Here is an 18,309-nt window from a genome sequence, read left to right as displayed (position 1 = left end):
ATTATGGCATTTCTGACACTAGAAATGTGGAATAAGCAGATAAAACAAGAACGTGCCATGGGCTATATAAGATCATATGAGTAATAGGGCATTGCTAAAATGTAATCTGTGAATAAGTACCACTAGTCTACATATTGACATACATACCTATTGCTTTTAGGTAGGTCAGCACCACCGGAAGTCTCATTTTCTGATCGTTTTGTTACTTGACGATGGTCCACCGCACCCACTGGAAGCTGGAGGCTGCCTGGGAGGCTGGAGCATCCCTGTTTTGTTAACCACCGACCAAGCATCAGTGAACAAAAAGAAGCGTAGCCAAAGCCTCATGCTGAGCATCTGATCAGACATGGGATGCAGGTGGGGAGGGATTGCTCATCCATCGCTGGGTTAGCTGATTTCGGCTTTTTTAATTCAACACTCCATTCAACACCATGGCCAAGCAGTACGATGTGCTCTTCCGACTCCTGCTTCTCGGAGATTCTGGGGTTGGGAAAACATGTTTGTTGTGCAGATTCACGGACAACGAATTTCACCCGTCTCACATCTCCACCATCGGTAAGACTCTGCACTGCTGCCAGGAGTTCTTCCTTGAATTTTATCTCACCCCTTGCGTTAATTAGCATTCCCATTTGTTTGCACGGCATTTCAGCGTTTTCTGTTGATGTCATTTGCGCATCACCCTCTCCTTTGTGGTCACTGGGTTTTCAATTTGAATTCCACAAATTAGACTTGTACACCAATTTGAAAAGGGGCCACGCTTTGGTTTAATTAGACTTGTGTTTTCATGTGAATTAAATCAACGTGACTGCATTGGATGGGGAAGCCCTGAGGGGGAAGAGCCAACACTTGGCAGCCACGCAGATGAGTTTACCAACTATCAGCATTTGGCACCGTCAGTGCATCCAAGTGCAATATAGAATAATAGCAAAGGCTTTTATTTATGCGAGCTCATTGTGTTACCCTGTAAACTGGGTTCCTGGGGCTCACAGGGGCTCCAGAATAGCTACAAATACGATAGTTTTATTTCAGTATTTGATAAGTTAGATGCATTAGTGCAAGGATTCCTCTCATGGTTTCAGGTGCTCATTATAAAAAAAACACAAAATCTTATATATACCTATAGCTGTATATCCTTTCCTGGCGAATAATTATGCAACAAATATGACTAGAACTGATCGACAGGAAATTAATCAGCAACTGTTTTAATAAGTGGTTAATCGTTTAAGTTGGTTTGCAAGTGAAACATTCGATGCTTTCAGATTCCTCCTTCCATCACAGCAGAATGAATATCTTTGGGTTTTGTGCATGTTGGTTGAACATAAAAGGCAATTTAAATGGATCAGCCTGGGATCTGAATTATTGTGGCCATTTCTGACTGTGTCTTGATGTTGCATAGGCCAAATGATGAACTGGTTAATAATGAGAAATGATTCAACTCCTTCTTCTTTGAATCCACTACATAGAGCAAACTAACAGCATCTTTTCCAACCTTTGGTCGTGGATTTGCACATCCCTGAAGATAACTATTGACTCAGCAAACCTGAACCAGCCTCTTTCCTTATAGTTAATATGGGCTGTGCAGTATATCCACCTTCAGAGTTGGGATTCAGAGTGCAGAGCATGACAGGCGCATTACCGTGCTTCACTTTGAGGCGAGGGAAATAAGGACGTACAGTAAGCGCCGTTCTGTTGTCACACGCTGCAGTGGTCTCTCTTATCTCTTCCTCTGTGGCAACTGGGCTGGCATTTTTTTGTGTGTGTGTGTGTTTGAGTGTGCGTTCAGCTCACGGAGATATTTCCCCCCAGCGAGCTCCCGTTCTTTGAGGTGGCAACTACTTTCTGACATTGTCTGCAGTCATTTGCCATAATATGGAGAGGAGAAACCGCAGACATCCCTGTGGCTCGAGGGTGAAGCTAAAGTCGGGAAATGCTCGTCCTGGTTGTGATGGATAGCTGGCTCTTTATTGAAATAACAGTATGCTGTTGGAATAAGGTCAAGACATGAAACTGGTGGTCTGGCTGGGATCTGCAGGCAGATGGTGCTTGAAAAGATCTAATGGAAGAGCCAGCAAGAGTTCAATTGCACCGTTAATTATTGATTTTAACATGATTTATTCACATTTTTTGGACCACTGCTGTGTTTGCACGGAAGCTTTTGTTGTAATTTCAAAGCCTTTTTGGTTTAATCCCTCAGGGAACTCCTGCAAACACTCCACAGCCACAGCGTGAGGCTCAAACTCGAGTTTTAGACTCACCACGCTGAACTTTAAAGGATTTTGTTGCTTTGTCTGCTCCAGCCAGTAATGATGCTGACATGCTTGCTGAGATCGCTGTGTGCTATTTTAAGTCATGCACCTATAGCACCCTACAGGAAACTTCCTCCCTGTGGAGTCATGTTTGTATTGTACACTGCAAGCCTTTCTGAAGCCTCTTACGAAGACAGGTTCAGCCGACCTGCATGCAGCAGCGCACCGACTGTTCGCAACCACAGCTGGATGCTTAAAAAACGGGCTCTTGTTTCGGTGCAGGCAACAGAGTCCAGATAATTATATTGGACTGAATAGTTGTGGGCAGCAGGCTGTGAGCCATGCTGGGAGGTCTTTCATGGGTCTGCAATAATTCAACTCCTCTTCTCAGACAAAACAAGCCCAGCAAGGTCTAAAGAGAGAGAGAGATCAAGAGTGACCACCGTCAGTGCTCTCCTGCAGAAGATCGATAAATAATTTCCCAACCTTTGTGGTGACAGAGGGATATAAATTCTCTCCCATGACCCCCTCATGGGTACCTCCATAATTCATCAGTTCCTGTTACAGTCTGCTCGCTCAGTTTTTGCTCTTAATTATCTCAAAAACTGCTGGGACCTCTCACCCACAGGGGGTTGTATCAACAAAGCTCCTCAAGTTTTTCCATAAACATTAGGCAAGGCAAGGCAAGGCAAATTTATTTGTATAGCACAATTCATACACTAGGCAATTCAAAGTGCTTTACAGAAGCATAAAAATCATACATTTTGATTAGAAGAGAACAAAAAATGAAATAAAATAAAAAATAAAAAAATAAAATAAAAAATACAATAAAATAAAAATAAAATACAATTAAAGGAAAATTAAAAACAGACACCAGTAAAAGACAATAATTTAGCATTTAAAATGGTTAAAACCATTGAGCAAATACATTTACTTTAAGTAAAAGTTGTAGCAAATAATAATGTTTTCAACCCTGATTTAAATGAGCTGACACTTGGTGCAGACCTCAGGTGTGCAGGGAGAATGTTCCACAGGTGAGGAGCATAATAACTGAAAGCTGCTTCACTTTGTTTGGTTCTGATTCTGGGAACACACAATAGACCTGTCCCTGATGACCTGAGAGGTCTGGATACTTCATATGGAGTCAATAAATCTAGAATATATTTTGGTCCTAGACCATTTAATGCTTTATAGACCAACAGTAAGATTTTAAAGTCTATTCTTTGACTCACAGGAAGCCAATGTAGTGATCTGAGGACTGGTGTGATATGGTCCATTTTTCTGGTGTTTGTAAGGACTCGTGCAGCCGCATTTTGGATCAGCTGTAGTTGCCTAATTGATTTTTTGTTTAGGCCAGTAAAGACTCCATTGCAATAGTCCAACCTACCTAAAATGAATGCATGAACAAGTTTTTCCATGTCTTCTTTGGACAGACAACCCTTGATTCTGGTTATATTTTTCAGGTGGTAGTAGGCTGATTTGGTAATCAGCTTTAAATGGTTGTTAAAATTCAGGTCCGAATCAATAATTACACCAAGATTTCTGGCTTTATCTGTTGTTGTCAGTGACATGGAGTTAAGTTGAGCACTGATCTTTGACCTTTCATTTTTGGGGCCAAAAACAATCACTTCTGTCTTATCTGCATTAAGCTGAAGAAAATTCTGGCACATCCACTCATTGATTTGATGAATACACTCACTAAGTAAGGGACTGTAGTCATGTGATGACACAGAAATATAAAGTTGTGTATCATCTGCGTAAGTATGATAAGAAATATTATGATGCTCCATAATCTGAGCTAGGGGCAACATGTAGATATTGAAAAGAAGTGGTCCGAGAATGGACCCTTGTGGCACCCCACACATCATCTTCTTTCGTTCAGACACATGCTCACCAATTGACACAAAGTAGTCTCTATCTTGTAAATAGGATTTGAACCAGTGTAGTACAGTGCCAGTAAGTCCCACCCACTTTTCCAGTCTGTCAAGAAGTATGTCCTGATCAACCGTATCAAAGGCAGCACTGAGATCTAATAATACTAAGACTGAGGTTTTGGAAGCATCATTATTCAGATGTATGTCATTTAAAACTTTGATAAGTACAGTCTCAGTGCTGTGGTGTGGACGAAATCCAGACTGAAATGCATTAAAACGATTGTTCTGCATCATGAAAGCATGCGTTTGTTTAAAACAACCCTTTCAATAATTTTTCCTAGAAAGGGAAGATTTGATATTGGCCTGTAGTTACTTATTACTGAAGCATCCAGATTAGTCTTTTTTAGCAGAGGTTTTATTACTGCAGTTTTCAAGGCCTGGGGAAACTGACCGGACTGAAGAGAATTATTTATTATCTGCAACGCATCTGGAGCTAAGCAATTAAAAACATTTTTAAAAAAGTTTGTTGGCAGAGTATCAAGGCAGCATGTTGTGGATTTTAACTGTGATACAGTTTCTGTCATCCTTGTATGTTCTAGAAGGTTAAAATGTGCTAGATTAACTGGAGAACAAGAAGGCACAGATGGACTTATCATTTTGCCTGAGTTGGAGCTGCACACTGTTTGTCTTATCCTTGAAATTTTATCTGTAAAAAAGGCTGCAAAATCATTGCATGACTTGTTGGACAGCAGCTCAGGAGGGACTGATGCTGTGGGGTTTGTCAGTCTGTCTACAACAGAAAATAAAGATATTAGAGGATAAAATGCTGATGAGGGCCTTATTTATTATTTTCCTGCAGTTCTGCATAAGAATAAACCCCAAATATTCACTCACCAAGGGCTCTCAGCAAGCAGTGTGATGATGAATGCATGCAAATACAGTTTGTGTACACCCGAACATTACTCCTACGTGACTGATGATCACCCTATTCCCAAACCACAGACATTAATATGCTGCTATAGCTGCCTTCATCTTCTGTTAACTCTACATTTTGGACACTGGCTGCAGGGATTTGCTCCCTTTCAGCCACAAGAAAGTCATTTCAGTTTATCTCAAAGGTGTTGGATTGTGTTGATGTCAGGGCACTGTGCAGTTCTTCCACACCAAACCTCATAAGGAAAACCTTTTTTTTATGGACCTTGTGTTGTGCATGGCTGTATTGTCATGTTGGAACAAGAAAGTGACATTTTAGCATTTTTTACACTTGTGGAAATAGAGGCTTCTATGATCCTTGTGACTAACAACTGAAAAAAGATAAGAGAAACTTCCACTAATGGGTTAATTAGAATTAAAGGGCTTCGTTCAAACCATGAGAAGCAGCACCAGAACAAGAATACACAACAGTGGTTGGACAGCGTTGCCCATTTGTTCGTTTCCTCTGAAATAATTGGGCATTTTGAGAATTGTATGCTAATTTGTGTTTGTGTTTAACTCGGTTTTCTCTGCTATGTTTCAGCAGGCTGCATTATATGCGGCAGATATGTGTTTTAGCCTTGTGGTTTTGTGCATAATGTCGTCAGTCCTCAGGAAAACGAAGCACAGGCTGGGCTTGTGTTCACACAATCAAAGAATTTCCCGCACGAAAGAAAGAGAGTCGAAAGCACCGAGCGAGACCTGCATTCAAATTCGAGCCAAGACGTCTGCCTTTGATTTGATCCACCAAGGATTTTAGACAATAATGTTATGCAGAGAAATATGTCGAATAAGAAAAACCACACCTGGCTACAGGATAGACAAAGGATATGACTATTCCCTGGTTACAGCTCACTATAAAATAAAAGCTCCGACTCTCAGTCCTCCCTTCAATACCAGTAAAAACCAAACTTGTCCAAAGACACTGGAGCTGGAGGAGTTCTGATCTCACCTTGTTGACTAATCCAGGTACCTCATTTTATTTTAGCAGGTCACTCTGCTCACCGTAAGACTCTGATCTGTGCACATTTCTCTGGCAAAAAGCAGCTGTAGATATGATTTAGTAATGGCATTCAGTCACACTGCTGAGTTTAATCTTCCTCACCGGTACCTTGGCGGCCTCCTCCTTGGAGCGCCTGTCTGTCACAGCGCTTATAGAGCATCTGCCCTATATCATAGCTCAATAAGCAGCTGTCTTCGCGGTCCCGCCGGGGTTATGGTCATGGCCTGGTGACACGCCGCTGTTTGGAGAGCTCATTAGTGTAAAGGGCCGGGCGTGGGTCACAGCCTCCACAGATGGTTATCATCTCATAAACAGGCTGTCAGAGAAGTCAGTGTTGTTCTCATTGCTTTGACTCCTTCATGGCTTTGTAGGAACATAAAAGTTCTGGTCTTATATCTCTACTGGGGGGCACCGTGCGGGCCGAGAGGATAAGGTGTCGACGATAAACCTACCTTGTTTTTGTTGTATATCTTGCTTCCCTCACCGTCTGTCATCTCCCTCACTGCAAAAAGTGAAATCTAAGTAGGATGAAATATCTGAAACCAAGGCAATAAATGCTCCTCTGTCGTCTGTCAGATATATCTTCATACTCGGCAGCTTTATGTTCGGGCATTTCGCTTGTTTGATATGATATTAGAACTTCTTACTGAGCGTTTATTACTGGTTCTCAGGAAATTGCTGCTTGAATCTAGCAGCTAGCAGCAGCTAAAGTAGCCTGTTTAGCAGATTCAGGCTCAAGTGAGGGTGCAATTTTTTTTTTCCTGGTTAAAAACCTTTTTAAATACTTGTTTTTCAATTATAGGTTTGACTAGAATCCATTCTACAGGTTTCTTTTCATGCGGGAGGGAAATGCACTGATGAATTGTTCAGCACAGATTAATGGCAAATTCATAATTGCAAAAAAAATTGCTCATCCTTTGTCCTGTTGTCCTAAAGATGACAGCTGTTGTCCATTGTCGGCCGTCCTCTGCTGGTAATGATAACCACGGATGACAGACCCATTCCCCGGTGAATTTGCGTCAGTGCCAGAGCATCCATCCGTCCATCCATTAGTGAGCCTGCCACCATCACCTACCACATACTGACACCCGTCACCGCTTAATCTGTCTCACATAGTCGAGCGCAGTCATCCTGCTAATTAGTCAAGTCAATTTTGGGTGTGTACCTGTTCGTTTTTACACGGCTTTCACACTGCTGATTGTGAAATGCTGCCATGTTAAATTAACTGCTGTCTCTCCTCGCACGTCGTGCTCGTCTCCATTGTCTCAGTTTTCCCTCAGAGGAGGGAAATCGATTCAACATTTGTGGAAGCTGCAACAGCTGAATTGTTTCTAAAACTTGACTGATTCTCCAGCGTTCAGCCAGCGTCAGTCAAGCATGAAGTCCCACAGACACGGTTCAGTTTAATTTAGTGGTCTTTATTTCACCGGGACAGTCAGTATCAAGAGTTGTGGGCACATAAGACTGAATTTTGCTCTTGAATTCACCATTTTTGGCTGCAGAGCACATGCATGCACCTCCAATCTATCCATTCAGAACTTTCTACACAGCTTAAGCAGTCGTGCAGCAAGTGGGACTTCTGCTGCGGTCGGACACGCCCACAACAGTCTGCATAACAGACCTATGATAAAGAGAGACATTTGGGGTCATTCATCGTTTGCACTGAAGAAGAAGAAGAAGAAGAAGAAGAAGAAGAAGAGATCAGAGGGACAATCGCCTTTTTATTTGTCACACACTGCTACACATGCTAACACACGCCATGCATTGGTGAAATTTGTCCTCCACTTTTGACCCATCCTGGTAAGTCCTTCCTCCACGGCAGACCAGGAGCGGTGGGCTGCCATCCGACTGGTCAGGTGGTGATCGTCTTGCATGTTTTTAGTGGGTTTTTTATGGAGGATATATGGATGGATATATGCCCCTTTCATCGAGCAGCAGGCAGGTGGAGGAGGACATGCTCCCAGCGCCCCAGGTGGGAATCAAACCCGGGACCTTCTAGCTGTGAGGCGACATTGTTACCACTGTTCCACCGTGCCACCTGCCTGCCACCACTGTGGTTTCCCCCTGGCAGGAGCACACCTGCCTCTATGAAACAGCCTCATTTTGCTCGGCTGTTATAAAACAATGCGGAGCAATCAGATGGGTGCTGATACAGTTTAGCTGTTTAACAGCAGGAGGCAGACGGTGTGGGCTGAGGGATCTTTTATTTCTTTTCTTATAAATATGACTCAAAATGTGCAAATGTTTTAGAGACTTTCTGCTGATTTCTATTTCTTCTCATGTAACTTGCCTGTGCAGTCGTCTTTTTCTTTTTGAAGTTTCCAGACTTGGCCCACCTCCTTGTTGTAGACACCCACAGTGCAGCTGTTCAAATTCAAATTCAAATCATTGCTGTTTGCATGGATGACTTCTGACTGGAGCTTAATCCAGCGCTAATACAGCCAGACAATGACGCAGGGAGACAGCCTCTTTTTCATTATCTCCTCTCTCATCTCAAGCCTCGGGCAAGGCAAGCCGCTGATTGTTGTGCTGACCTTTCACTTAGTCCTGGTCTGGATGCTCTCCAGTCAAGGCAAAGGCTGCCTCGCAATTCAAATGAGGCCTCGCACCGTCGAGACCGTGATCCCCGGCCTCTGCGGAGGCCTCGCTGGGCTTCCTCTCAGCAAACACACAGAAAACTCAGCCGGTCCAGCAATAGCACATCTGTCAGCCGTTTCCCTACGTCACGCTCTTTGAATACAAACCTTGCAGAAAGGCAGCTATAAAAACCTCAAACAGCACTTCTTCCCGACGTGTGAATGGATCGGACTCGTTGGCTCTTTCTCTGAGTGTGATGCCCACTGTGACACATGGGTGCCGGGTGTCAGGTTAATTGGGATGAACTGTTAATTGATTTCTCAGGGATTAGCGTGGTTTATGGAAGCCTGTGGGTTCGCTTTTTATCGACCTCGAGTGCATTAGTCTGAGGAGACAGTCGTGGAGAAAAGAGTTAATGGTAACTGATACTTAGATTATGATGTAGGACAACGTTTACCTCACATATAATTACAGCTAATTTTCTTGTAGTATAAAACACATATGAGCACTGGAGAGGGGTCTGTGAAGACTTTTTAAATGCTAAATTCTGCAGAGTTTGGCTCATGTGTTTGGATTTCTTAATGAGGTGTGGTTGTGCTGAGGGAATCTGGACTCAGTATTTCTAAAATCCTGAGTAGTCCTGGTGGTGGATAGAGACTTAAAATGTCTGACAGTCCACTCTGGCAAAATACATGTCTGGGCAAATAATCAATACATGGATTTAGTGTTCTAAAAACATCAGCACAAAGTATCAGCTATCAGCAACTTCTCCTCAAATATATCAGTTTATATTCTGGCCTTCAGGCTGATTGAAATAAAAAAAAGTGGCTCTGCCTGTGATTTTCTGTCTATGAAGAATATCACCCTCAGCCGTCTGAAATAGAGCAGAGATCACTGAAGCATGAGTGACCCCTCCCCACCTCAGCTCTGCCTCTTTTCTCTCATCTGGTCCTCTGTGGTGTTATGCAGTGCTCAGCTTTGCCCTTCTCTCTTGTTTCACCTCCCATGTGATCGATGCAGGGAACTGAACTAAACGAGGACTCTGCTCGCTGGATCATTAGCCCGAGCTTCCAACGGGCTGATTATACAGGGGATGATGCAGCTCTGGTTGCGTTAATTCCCACTATGATGTTACAAAGCTGCAGCCGACACTGGTGAACCTCGGCCTGTGAGAGACTGCTGGTTTAATTGATTCCAAGTACAAACGCTGCTCAGAACATTTACCACGAGCTCCTCTCGCTCTGTAATATTGTGTTTTCTGACCTTGTTTTTTTCTCTTACAGGAGTCGACTTCAAAATGAAGACGCTAGTAATAGATGGTATCAAAGTACGGATACAGATATGGTAAGATAGTGGTGCCATGTTGGAGGGCCTTAAGAGGACGTTATTAGACATTACACAGCAGTAGTTCTCATGGAGGAGGTATTATTCATTTGCGAATATGCTATAATCTATAATTGATCATGTGCAGGGCTCTCACTACCGCTGGCAACATGGAGGTCATGTATGCTGTATTTTTATCTGGGAATTGTGGAATTTTGGGGGGTGTTTTGAGATCTGCACATTGTTAGTATTTTGTAAACTGACTCCAGGAATTTTAAACTCAGTTTGCTTATATTTGGCTACTTTTAGGCCAATTAAAGGACAGTATTTCATGCAGGAGACATCAAACTGGAACCCTGATCTTTTCCTAAACTTAACTTGTTTTTGTCATGTGACAGTAATGAGAATTTTATAACCTAATTGTGTAATTTTTAAATCACATTCTTGTCATCCAGTACCGACTTCCTGTCTGGCATTAGCTTTGGCACAGATGTGGTTTGGGCTAAATGCTAACACCGGCATGCTAACATGCTCATACTAACAATGCTAACATTTTGACAGGTAAGATTTACCAGGCTCACCATCTTACTTTAGTTTGTTAGCGTGCTAACATTTGTGAATTAGGGCCACACAAAGTTCTGAAGAGGCTGAAGGGAATTTCATCAGTTTTTAATTTTTTACATTTTTCACAGCCACCATAGGTCTTACAGCACAGGTCTCAAACTCATTCCACAAAGGGCCGAGTGGCTGAAGGTTTTCTTTCCAACCAAGCAGCAGCACACCGGACTTGACTCATTTCATCAGCTGATCTCAGTCTTCAGACAGCTGATTAGTCAGACTGCATGCTCTTGATTGGTTGGAGGAAAAACCTGCAGCCACACGGCCCTTTGTGGAATGAGCTTGAGACGTCTGTCTTACAGCCTTGGAAGGGGAGGGTGAGGTGAGGGGTATTCAGTACTGACCACTCGATGCCACTAAATCCTAAACACTGGACCTTAAAACAAAGCAGGTTTTCTTATTTCATGAGAAGTTTATATTTTATAGATAAGTTGCTTATATTGGACAGAAACATCCAAATAATGAATGATTTTAGGTGTCTGGTCAAACTATGTTAAGAGTGTGGGTGTAGTGGTATGTCTATAAAATCAAGTATCTGTGTATGTTCATGGTCGTACATGCTTGTTGTCTCTCCAGGGACACTGCAGGCCAAGAAAGATACCAGACCATCACTAAGCAGTACTACAGACGAGCACAGGTACAGCATCGCTGCTACATCACATTAATGTAATATTATTACTGCAGAGGAGCACAACAAATTCAAATCTAATTTATGTCTGAAATTAAATTTGTCACAGCTTCAAGAATCATTCATGTGTCATGCTTGAATCCCACTCCAGGTACTTAGATGAAGTACTTTCAGAGCCAACTCTCATGGATCATCAGTATAACATTGTGAAAGATCAAATCTGACACCAGTCTGTTGTAAGTGTGCTGTATCGCATATTAAAAAGGCCCCGTGTTCATTTCCTCTGGTAGAGGATGATGTCTCCACAGGCGCACAGTACCACCGCCCTGACAGTGTTGCATATGGATTTTGCCTTTGCTCTGGGCTGCTAAAGAGGATAAACTGAGTGAAATTGAATCGTCCATTTACCAGAAAGTGGCCGGTTCCTGTTTTGTATACAACAATCATACAACAATTCAGCAGATTTCTCCTCCAGCCAGAGGCTTACAATGTTAAATCCATTGTTGGTAGAGGCTGCCTGCTTTGTAAGTGGTGTCCTGGTTTGTTTACAGGAATCATATCCAGGTTTCCAAATGTATTCATTTTAAAAGGCCGCTTTTAAGGCTCAAGAAACACTTTTTAAACATGACCCCACAGTGCTTTAAAACGCGCATTTCTCATCTGGTTTTAAAATCTCTGAACGTCTCTCCTCAGGGAATCTTCCTGGTGTACGATATCACGAGTGAGCGATCTTTCCAGCACATCATGAAGTGGGCCAGTGACGTGGACGAGGTGAGTCACAGAGATTGGGGATTTGAGATCAACAGGCATTATTTTCTGCATTGAAGAACTTACTGTGTGTGAGGAACACGTGGCTGACGTGCTGGTGATGAAAACCAAATGCTCTGGCCTGAAGGACGCTGCCTTGCTGCGTGGATTATGCTCCATCTTCATTTTCAAATACCTCTCATCGTATTTTTAAATGTTGTCTTGGAAGGAGAGCATTTTTCCCTCTTGCAGTCACATTTTTCTATCAGCTTCGAGTCTTCACAGAGCAATGCTTCCCCTTGTCATTCCCCAGATGATTTTATTCTATTAATTTAGTCATTATAGACCTAATTTCCTCTATGGCACTGTCTGAATATGCACTCTATTGATCTTGGCATGCTTCCCACTTACATTTAATCTAGGTCTCATTTCCTGAGCCCTGTCGCTGCTGTCTTCTCTCCCCTCTGCATTCTCGTGACATTTCAAAGTCCTCTCTCTTCCTGTCTCGTTCATTTTGTTTATATCTTCCCCATCTGCAAATATCCCTCTTCTCCTTTGTATTCGCGTGACAAACCCGTGCAGTACGCTCCGGACAAGGTGCAGAAGATCCTCGTCGGGAACAAGTCCGATGAGGTGGACAAGAGGCAGGTGGCCACAGAGCAAGGCATCAAGGTGGGTCAACGTCTGGCTCTGGTATAACTGTTTCATTGTGGATTATTAGACCTGAAGGGCTTTGAATTGGCTTGGGTTAAAAAATGAAATCACGATGCTGGTATCTGTCATATGCTTGGTGCCAGGTCCTGAAAACCATTAAGATTCCTGGTTTTCTTTGAGTGATGTTAGCTCACCAAAAGCCTGTAGGCTCAGTTTGGGTTCTGGAAGAAATTTGGCTCAAAGTTCGACAAAAGCTATTGATGTTGTGGCTGGTTTCAATAAAATTTAATTGGTTGGGTGATATTGAAGGAAAGCTTTGACATATTTAAGAAAAGCTCTTTTTCTCTTTCTTTCTTATTTGTCAGATGAGAAGAGTGACACTTCTTTCATGTCTGCATCAATCATAAAGGTGGATTCAGTTAGCTTAGCTTAGCATAAAGACTGAAAGCAGGGGGAAACATCAAACTGATTTCTTGTGTCATCTCTAAAGCTCATTAAGTAACATGTTAGATCTTGTTTGTTTAGTCTCCAAATGTCAATGATTCATTTTCTTGTTTTAGTTAAGTGCTCTTTGTCCATCCACCCATCATTTCTGTGAAATGTCTCCAACTATAGCCTGGCACACTCACTGTAACTACAAAACTCTGCAAGTCACTGCACTGGGCTCTTGTTCGAGATGCGACATGTTCATTAGTGAGCTTTAGAAGTATTCGAAGGTTTATCTTAGTCTTGGCAACAAAGCAAATGAGCTTATTTCCCAGAACTTTTACAGAGGTGCTTAGTCTTTGTTTCCCAGAAGCTTGAAATCATTGGATTCATTTTCAGTGCTGTTAGGAAAATCATGCTCAGACCACTTCATTTTCCTCCTTGGTTTGAGTTCTGGTACAAACTTTGGCTCCAAGTTGAAGGCGGGACCCTTTGGGCTTGGTGTGGGTGCCATACTGCAAAAAATCAGCTTTCAAAAACAAGAAAAAAAATCAATAAAATGAGGCGAACAAAAAATGCGGTAACATAGATACATATATATGTATCTATTCAATCTAAGTAGTGTGACCAGACAAAAAACAGCACCTACTGCCTTGATGATATAAAGATATTTTATCTTCCTTAGGTCTGCTTTTTACAGCGTGGTATAGCGACTTGCAGTGTGGTTTCAGTCGAGACCATAAACGAGCTCTAAAGGCCATGACGCATCGAGTCGACCTCAGACAAAGCCTGTCTAATGCTTCACCTCCTGTTGCCTCACATTTTCCATTAAAAGCTGCACTCAGAGCACACGAGAGCATCTGACAGCCGGCACGCCACACTGCACCTGTGTGGAAGGACAGAGCTCGTCAGCTGTCTCTTTTTTTGTCAGGAAGATGAAATGTGTCACTGTTATCTGTCTCTCAGCTGGCCAAGGCTTATGGAATGGACTTCTTTGAGACAAGTGCCTTCACCAACCACAACATAACAGAGGTGAGATGACCTGGAGAACCGCTGCTCAAAAGGAACTCATGACATTTTATGACAAAGCAATGCATGCAGTATTTAATGGAAATGACAATTCATCTTATCTCTCTCATCTTGTTATTTCTGGCTGTGTTTCCCTGCAAGACTTTCACGCGATTGGCTGAACAGGTGCTGGCAGCCAATAAAAAGGACCTGGATCTTCTCCGGATGTCCATTAATGACGATATTAATCTTGCTGCTTTGGAGGAAGAGGAAGGACTCTGTGACAGTGCGGCGGGCGACCAAGGCAAAGGCTGCTGGTGTTAAAGGAATACGTTTTGTTATGTATAATTAATCACCTGCACACTCTGGGCAAAATGTGTCTCCTTTTGTTGTCAGCTGAAATAAAGAGAAACATCGAGCTGCAGTTTTGAAAGCAGCTATGTCCCTCTGTATTGTGAAGCATTGCCAAAAATGCTAATGAGGCATTTGAGAGCAGTTTCAAGGACAAAGGTGGAAATGTTTTGCCACAAAGTGCCAAGTGTGTGGTAAGTTCACCAACTGAAGGTCCAAATGTCAAGGTTTACCTCAGTGGGACCGAATGTTCATTGTTTAAGGCACGACTTCAGTGTCTTTGATGTAACCAAATTTTAAGATTGGCATAGAGTTGAAAAGGCTAAATACAAAACATCCAGGAGAGCTGGAGATGAAGATTCTTTCAACTTTTGTACAGTGTCCTCCTCAAGAGGATGGGAAAGGACTTGGAAATGCCCACCGCTGACTTGAAACTTTTCACAATGTTGTTTTATTTTCCAAGCGCTGTCTCTGATATTGATTATAGGGCTGCGTGCCTTTCAAATCAGCACCGTGATTGCTTACATTTGGCCTTCATCCACCCCTTTAGTGTTTTCTTTATGAGGGTGTTCGCGCTCCTGCGTCCACAGCCTTTCAACCATTGAATTCATGAGCTGTAGTGACAGAATTGTACCACAAGAGGGTACTACATGCATTGCAAAAACAGCACACGCTGGAGAGCCGTGCAGAGCTCTGTTATGCTAGTTTTTTTTCTTCTGTGTTTTTGGTTGTACTTGCACTTGCAGTGGCTACCTTTAATGCGACGAAATGATTCCAGATATATGCAGCTATTTTATTTATTTATGTTTTTTATTGTGTTCATGCAAATGTTGGCTACACAGGAAGTTATGCAGCTAATGTCATCCATATAAGAGCACACATAATACCTGATAATTTGCAGTCATCCTGGGGCATCCTGGTAGAGCGTGCACCAAGTCTGAGTCCTCACTGCCCGAGATCCAGTCCAGCCTGCCCCCCCCCCCCCCCCCGCCTGCCGGTTGTCACTATCTGAATGAAGCAGAAATGCCAAAAAAAAAACAAAAAAAAGAACACACCTTGAAAGGTACACCAGTATAAGTTGTCTGTTGAGGGAACTGTTGAGAGCAAAATGTGTTTCCCTGTAGCAAAACTGAAGATATTCTTCATTTTATAGTCTTTGTTTATAAGAGAAAATATCCTGAAATATAGATGATTTGATAACTGCCCGTTGCATTGTACATACCAGGTTTTTCCAAGTATTGTAGACTGGTTGAATCATGAGGTTACGCCATTAATTTAATGTATTACCATTAGAGGGCTGTATTAAAGAGTCCACAGTGATATTCTAGATGGTCTGAAATATCCCCTCTGTGAAGATAATAACGTTTTGGTCATCCTGTCCCTTCTCTCACTGTTTTGTACAGAGTCCAGTGGAGATGCCGTTTCTTTTTCCCCGCCCTCAGACTTAAAGGACAAACGAGTGTTTTGCATGCGGTCCACACTTTTATCCTTTCCTTTATTGCAACTTCAGTGAAGTTAATAATCATCTGACCATAATACAAGTACAGCATTTGACCAGAGTTGCCTGTTGGAGATCTAAACAGAACGTCCATCGTTTGACAAACGTCGGCTACATTTTTTGCGACTTAGTAAAATAAATGCTTCTCAAAACAGTTGTTAATATGTGCACCGCGCGACATGGCAGTATGTTGTACTGAATGATGCTCTGGACCGAGCTCCAGATATACAACGTATCTGTGTTGTTTTCGAGGACTTTTTTTTTCTTTCTTTCAGACTACTTCAACTTGTATTTGTGGAAATATATTACATGCAACATGTAAAATGCAACATGTTCTTCTTGGCGAAAAGATGTCAGATGTTTATGAGTAAATCCTTGCAGATATATGACTCAGCGTGTCTTCTTGGTTATGTTGAGACCCAGGGACCCCATCATGTGAGACTGGATGCTGGAGTAATGTGTAAATATTGGTACTGCTCTCTAAATATTGGGTTATTTTCTTGAAGGTAGGAGTTACTGATTGACAGATGATTTTAATTCATATATGAAACCAGGCACACACATATTCATCCTGCATGTATCTAATGTGGCATTAATCCTCTAAAAAGGGGGACAAAGAGTGATGACCGACAGTATGTTAGTATCTGGAAATAGTATCTGGATATTAATTAAGAATATTTGTATGATACTGATGTACAGGGGAAGGCAACATGGAGGTAAGGTAAGTTAATCTTACATCACATTAATGCTATAAGCTGTGATAGTGATAGAAATAAGAATTTACTACGGGAAATTCAACTGATAAACCTATGACAGATAAAATCACCAGATGGTGTCATAAAGGGGTCTCTCATGTAGCCCAAGCATGATCACAGGGAGTAACTGAAGACCCTGAAGCCTGAGGAGGACCCTGAAGTGTGGCAGAAAGTAAGTTGATCTAAAGCACTTTTTTGTTTGTCCAATCAGGTGTTTTTGCAGTATTTCACATCTTTCCCAGTCTTTAGTTGCTCCTGTCCCAACTTGTTTGAAACATGTTGCTGCATCAAATTCAGAATAAGCAGATATTTACAAAAATGAATGAATGAATGAATGAATGAATGAATGAATGAATGAATGAATGAATGAATGAATGAATGATTGCGTTCCTCTGGTATACATCCCAAGCTTTGCGCGTCCTCTGCCCTGTGTTTGTGTTACTTCCTAAATGGACCACTAGATGACAGATTCACCCCATTCTCTTGTTCTTCTCGCCACTTTGTTTATTGTGTAAGGCGCTTAAAATGTGCCGTGGTGAGAAAATTATTAGTTTACAGTGTAACATAGGAAACATTTACCACAATAAACAGACCCACAAGTTACCACATAATCATGTAATTGCCATCTGGTGGTCACTTTTATTAAAATAACTTGAATACTTTAAATAACCTCACGTCTACTTTATTGGTACACCGCCTCAGAGCCTGACTGTGTGAGCGCACTACACATTCATTTAGTGCGCGCAGAATAAATGCAGCGTAGTGATATAAATTTGTCATTAGTCACCACTAATTGTGAATTACAGAGAAAAAAAAGCTGCAAAGCTTTTGTTCATCACCTCATCTGAGTTGTGAACTCATTAAAGCTCTTGGGGTGAAATTAGCATAATGATGAATATGCATGCGGAACTTTTGTCTGGTTGACAGATATGACAGCTCAGTATCTATCACAGGGCTGAGTGACACACGGACACACGTACAGAATAACAAGTCAAGCTGCACGCTGACACATAGCGCCCACACGCACACGTACACACACACACACACACACACGTATGTACACGAGGAGGGAGTTTGGTGTTGTTGTTGTGAGCAGAGGCCGTCATCATCATCATTTTCTGCAACACAATCCCCCTACCACATTACTCCAGGTCTTGCAGCTGTCTGACGTTCGGCCATATGGTGTGTGTGTGTGTGTGTGTGTGTGTGTGTGTGTGTGTGTGTGTGTGTCAGTATATGTGAGTGTGAATGAGTGAATGTTTTGGAGCCGGGGTGATATAACTGTATCTGTGCGTGGGGAGGTGAGAGGGGAGAGTTCATTTACGTTGACCTTCACACCATGCAAGCTTTCTTTAGTTCTGTCAACATGGAGGTCCACTGGTCGACACCCACACTAGAAAATGAGAAATAAAAGGTTGTTCTGATGTGAATGTTGGTTTTGAGAGACTCATGATTAAGATAAGAGAAAAGATATAACTTAACTGATCCCACGCCGGGGAAATTATTATTATATGTACATTATATACAAAAAGTGTATAAAAACAAAGTTACAAGCACATTGAGTGACACAAGCCATCAAGCATCAGTGGTGGAATATAACTAAGTATATTTCAAATTACACATTTAATT

The 18,309-nt window shown here is 42.1% G+C and overlaps 1 protein-coding gene across 1 annotated transcript; it reads left to right on the top strand.

Moving 5' to 3' along the window:
* Nucleotides 1-228: 228 nt before the first annotated feature.
* rab15 (RAB15, member RAS oncogene family) lies at nucleotides 229-16,314 on the top strand. Its single transcript, XM_070987991.1, has 7 exons — nucleotides 229-555; nucleotides 9,956-10,016; nucleotides 11,190-11,250; nucleotides 11,935-12,012; nucleotides 12,571-12,660; nucleotides 14,035-14,100; nucleotides 14,239-16,314. Exons 1-7 carry the CDS (start codon nucleotides 432-434, stop codon nucleotides 14,398-14,400), a joined length of 642 nt encoding a protein of 213 aa, XP_070844092.1. The 5' UTR covers nucleotides 229-431; the 3' UTR covers nucleotides 14,401-16,314.
* Nucleotides 16,315-18,309: the final 1,995 nt, after the last annotated feature.

Source organism: Chaetodon trifascialis, chromosome 19 (assembly GCF_039877785.1).
Source record: "Chaetodon trifascialis isolate fChaTrf1 chromosome 19, fChaTrf1.hap1, whole genome shotgun sequence".
In the NCBI taxonomy this organism is placed as follows: domain Eukaryota; kingdom Metazoa; phylum Chordata; class Actinopteri; order Chaetodontiformes; family Chaetodontidae; genus Chaetodon; species Chaetodon trifascialis.
The sequence above is the reverse complement of the archived record's forward strand: the minus strand, read 5'-3'. Positions and strand labels throughout refer to the sequence as shown.

Excerpts from the sequence above, each read along its gene's own strand:
- rab15 (XM_070987991.1), top strand. The coding sequence starts at position 432 with ATGGCCAAGCAGTACGATGTGCTCTTCCGACTCCTGCTTCTCGGAGAT. Across the intron at positions 556-9,955 it reads GTCTCACATCTCCACCATCG|GAGTCGACTTCAAAATGAAG; the intron begins GTAAGACTCTGC and ends TTTCTCTTACAG. Across the intron at positions 10,017-11,189 it reads AAAGTACGGATACAGATATG|GGACACTGCAGGCCAAGAAA; the intron begins GTAAGATAGTGG and ends TTGTCTCTCCAG.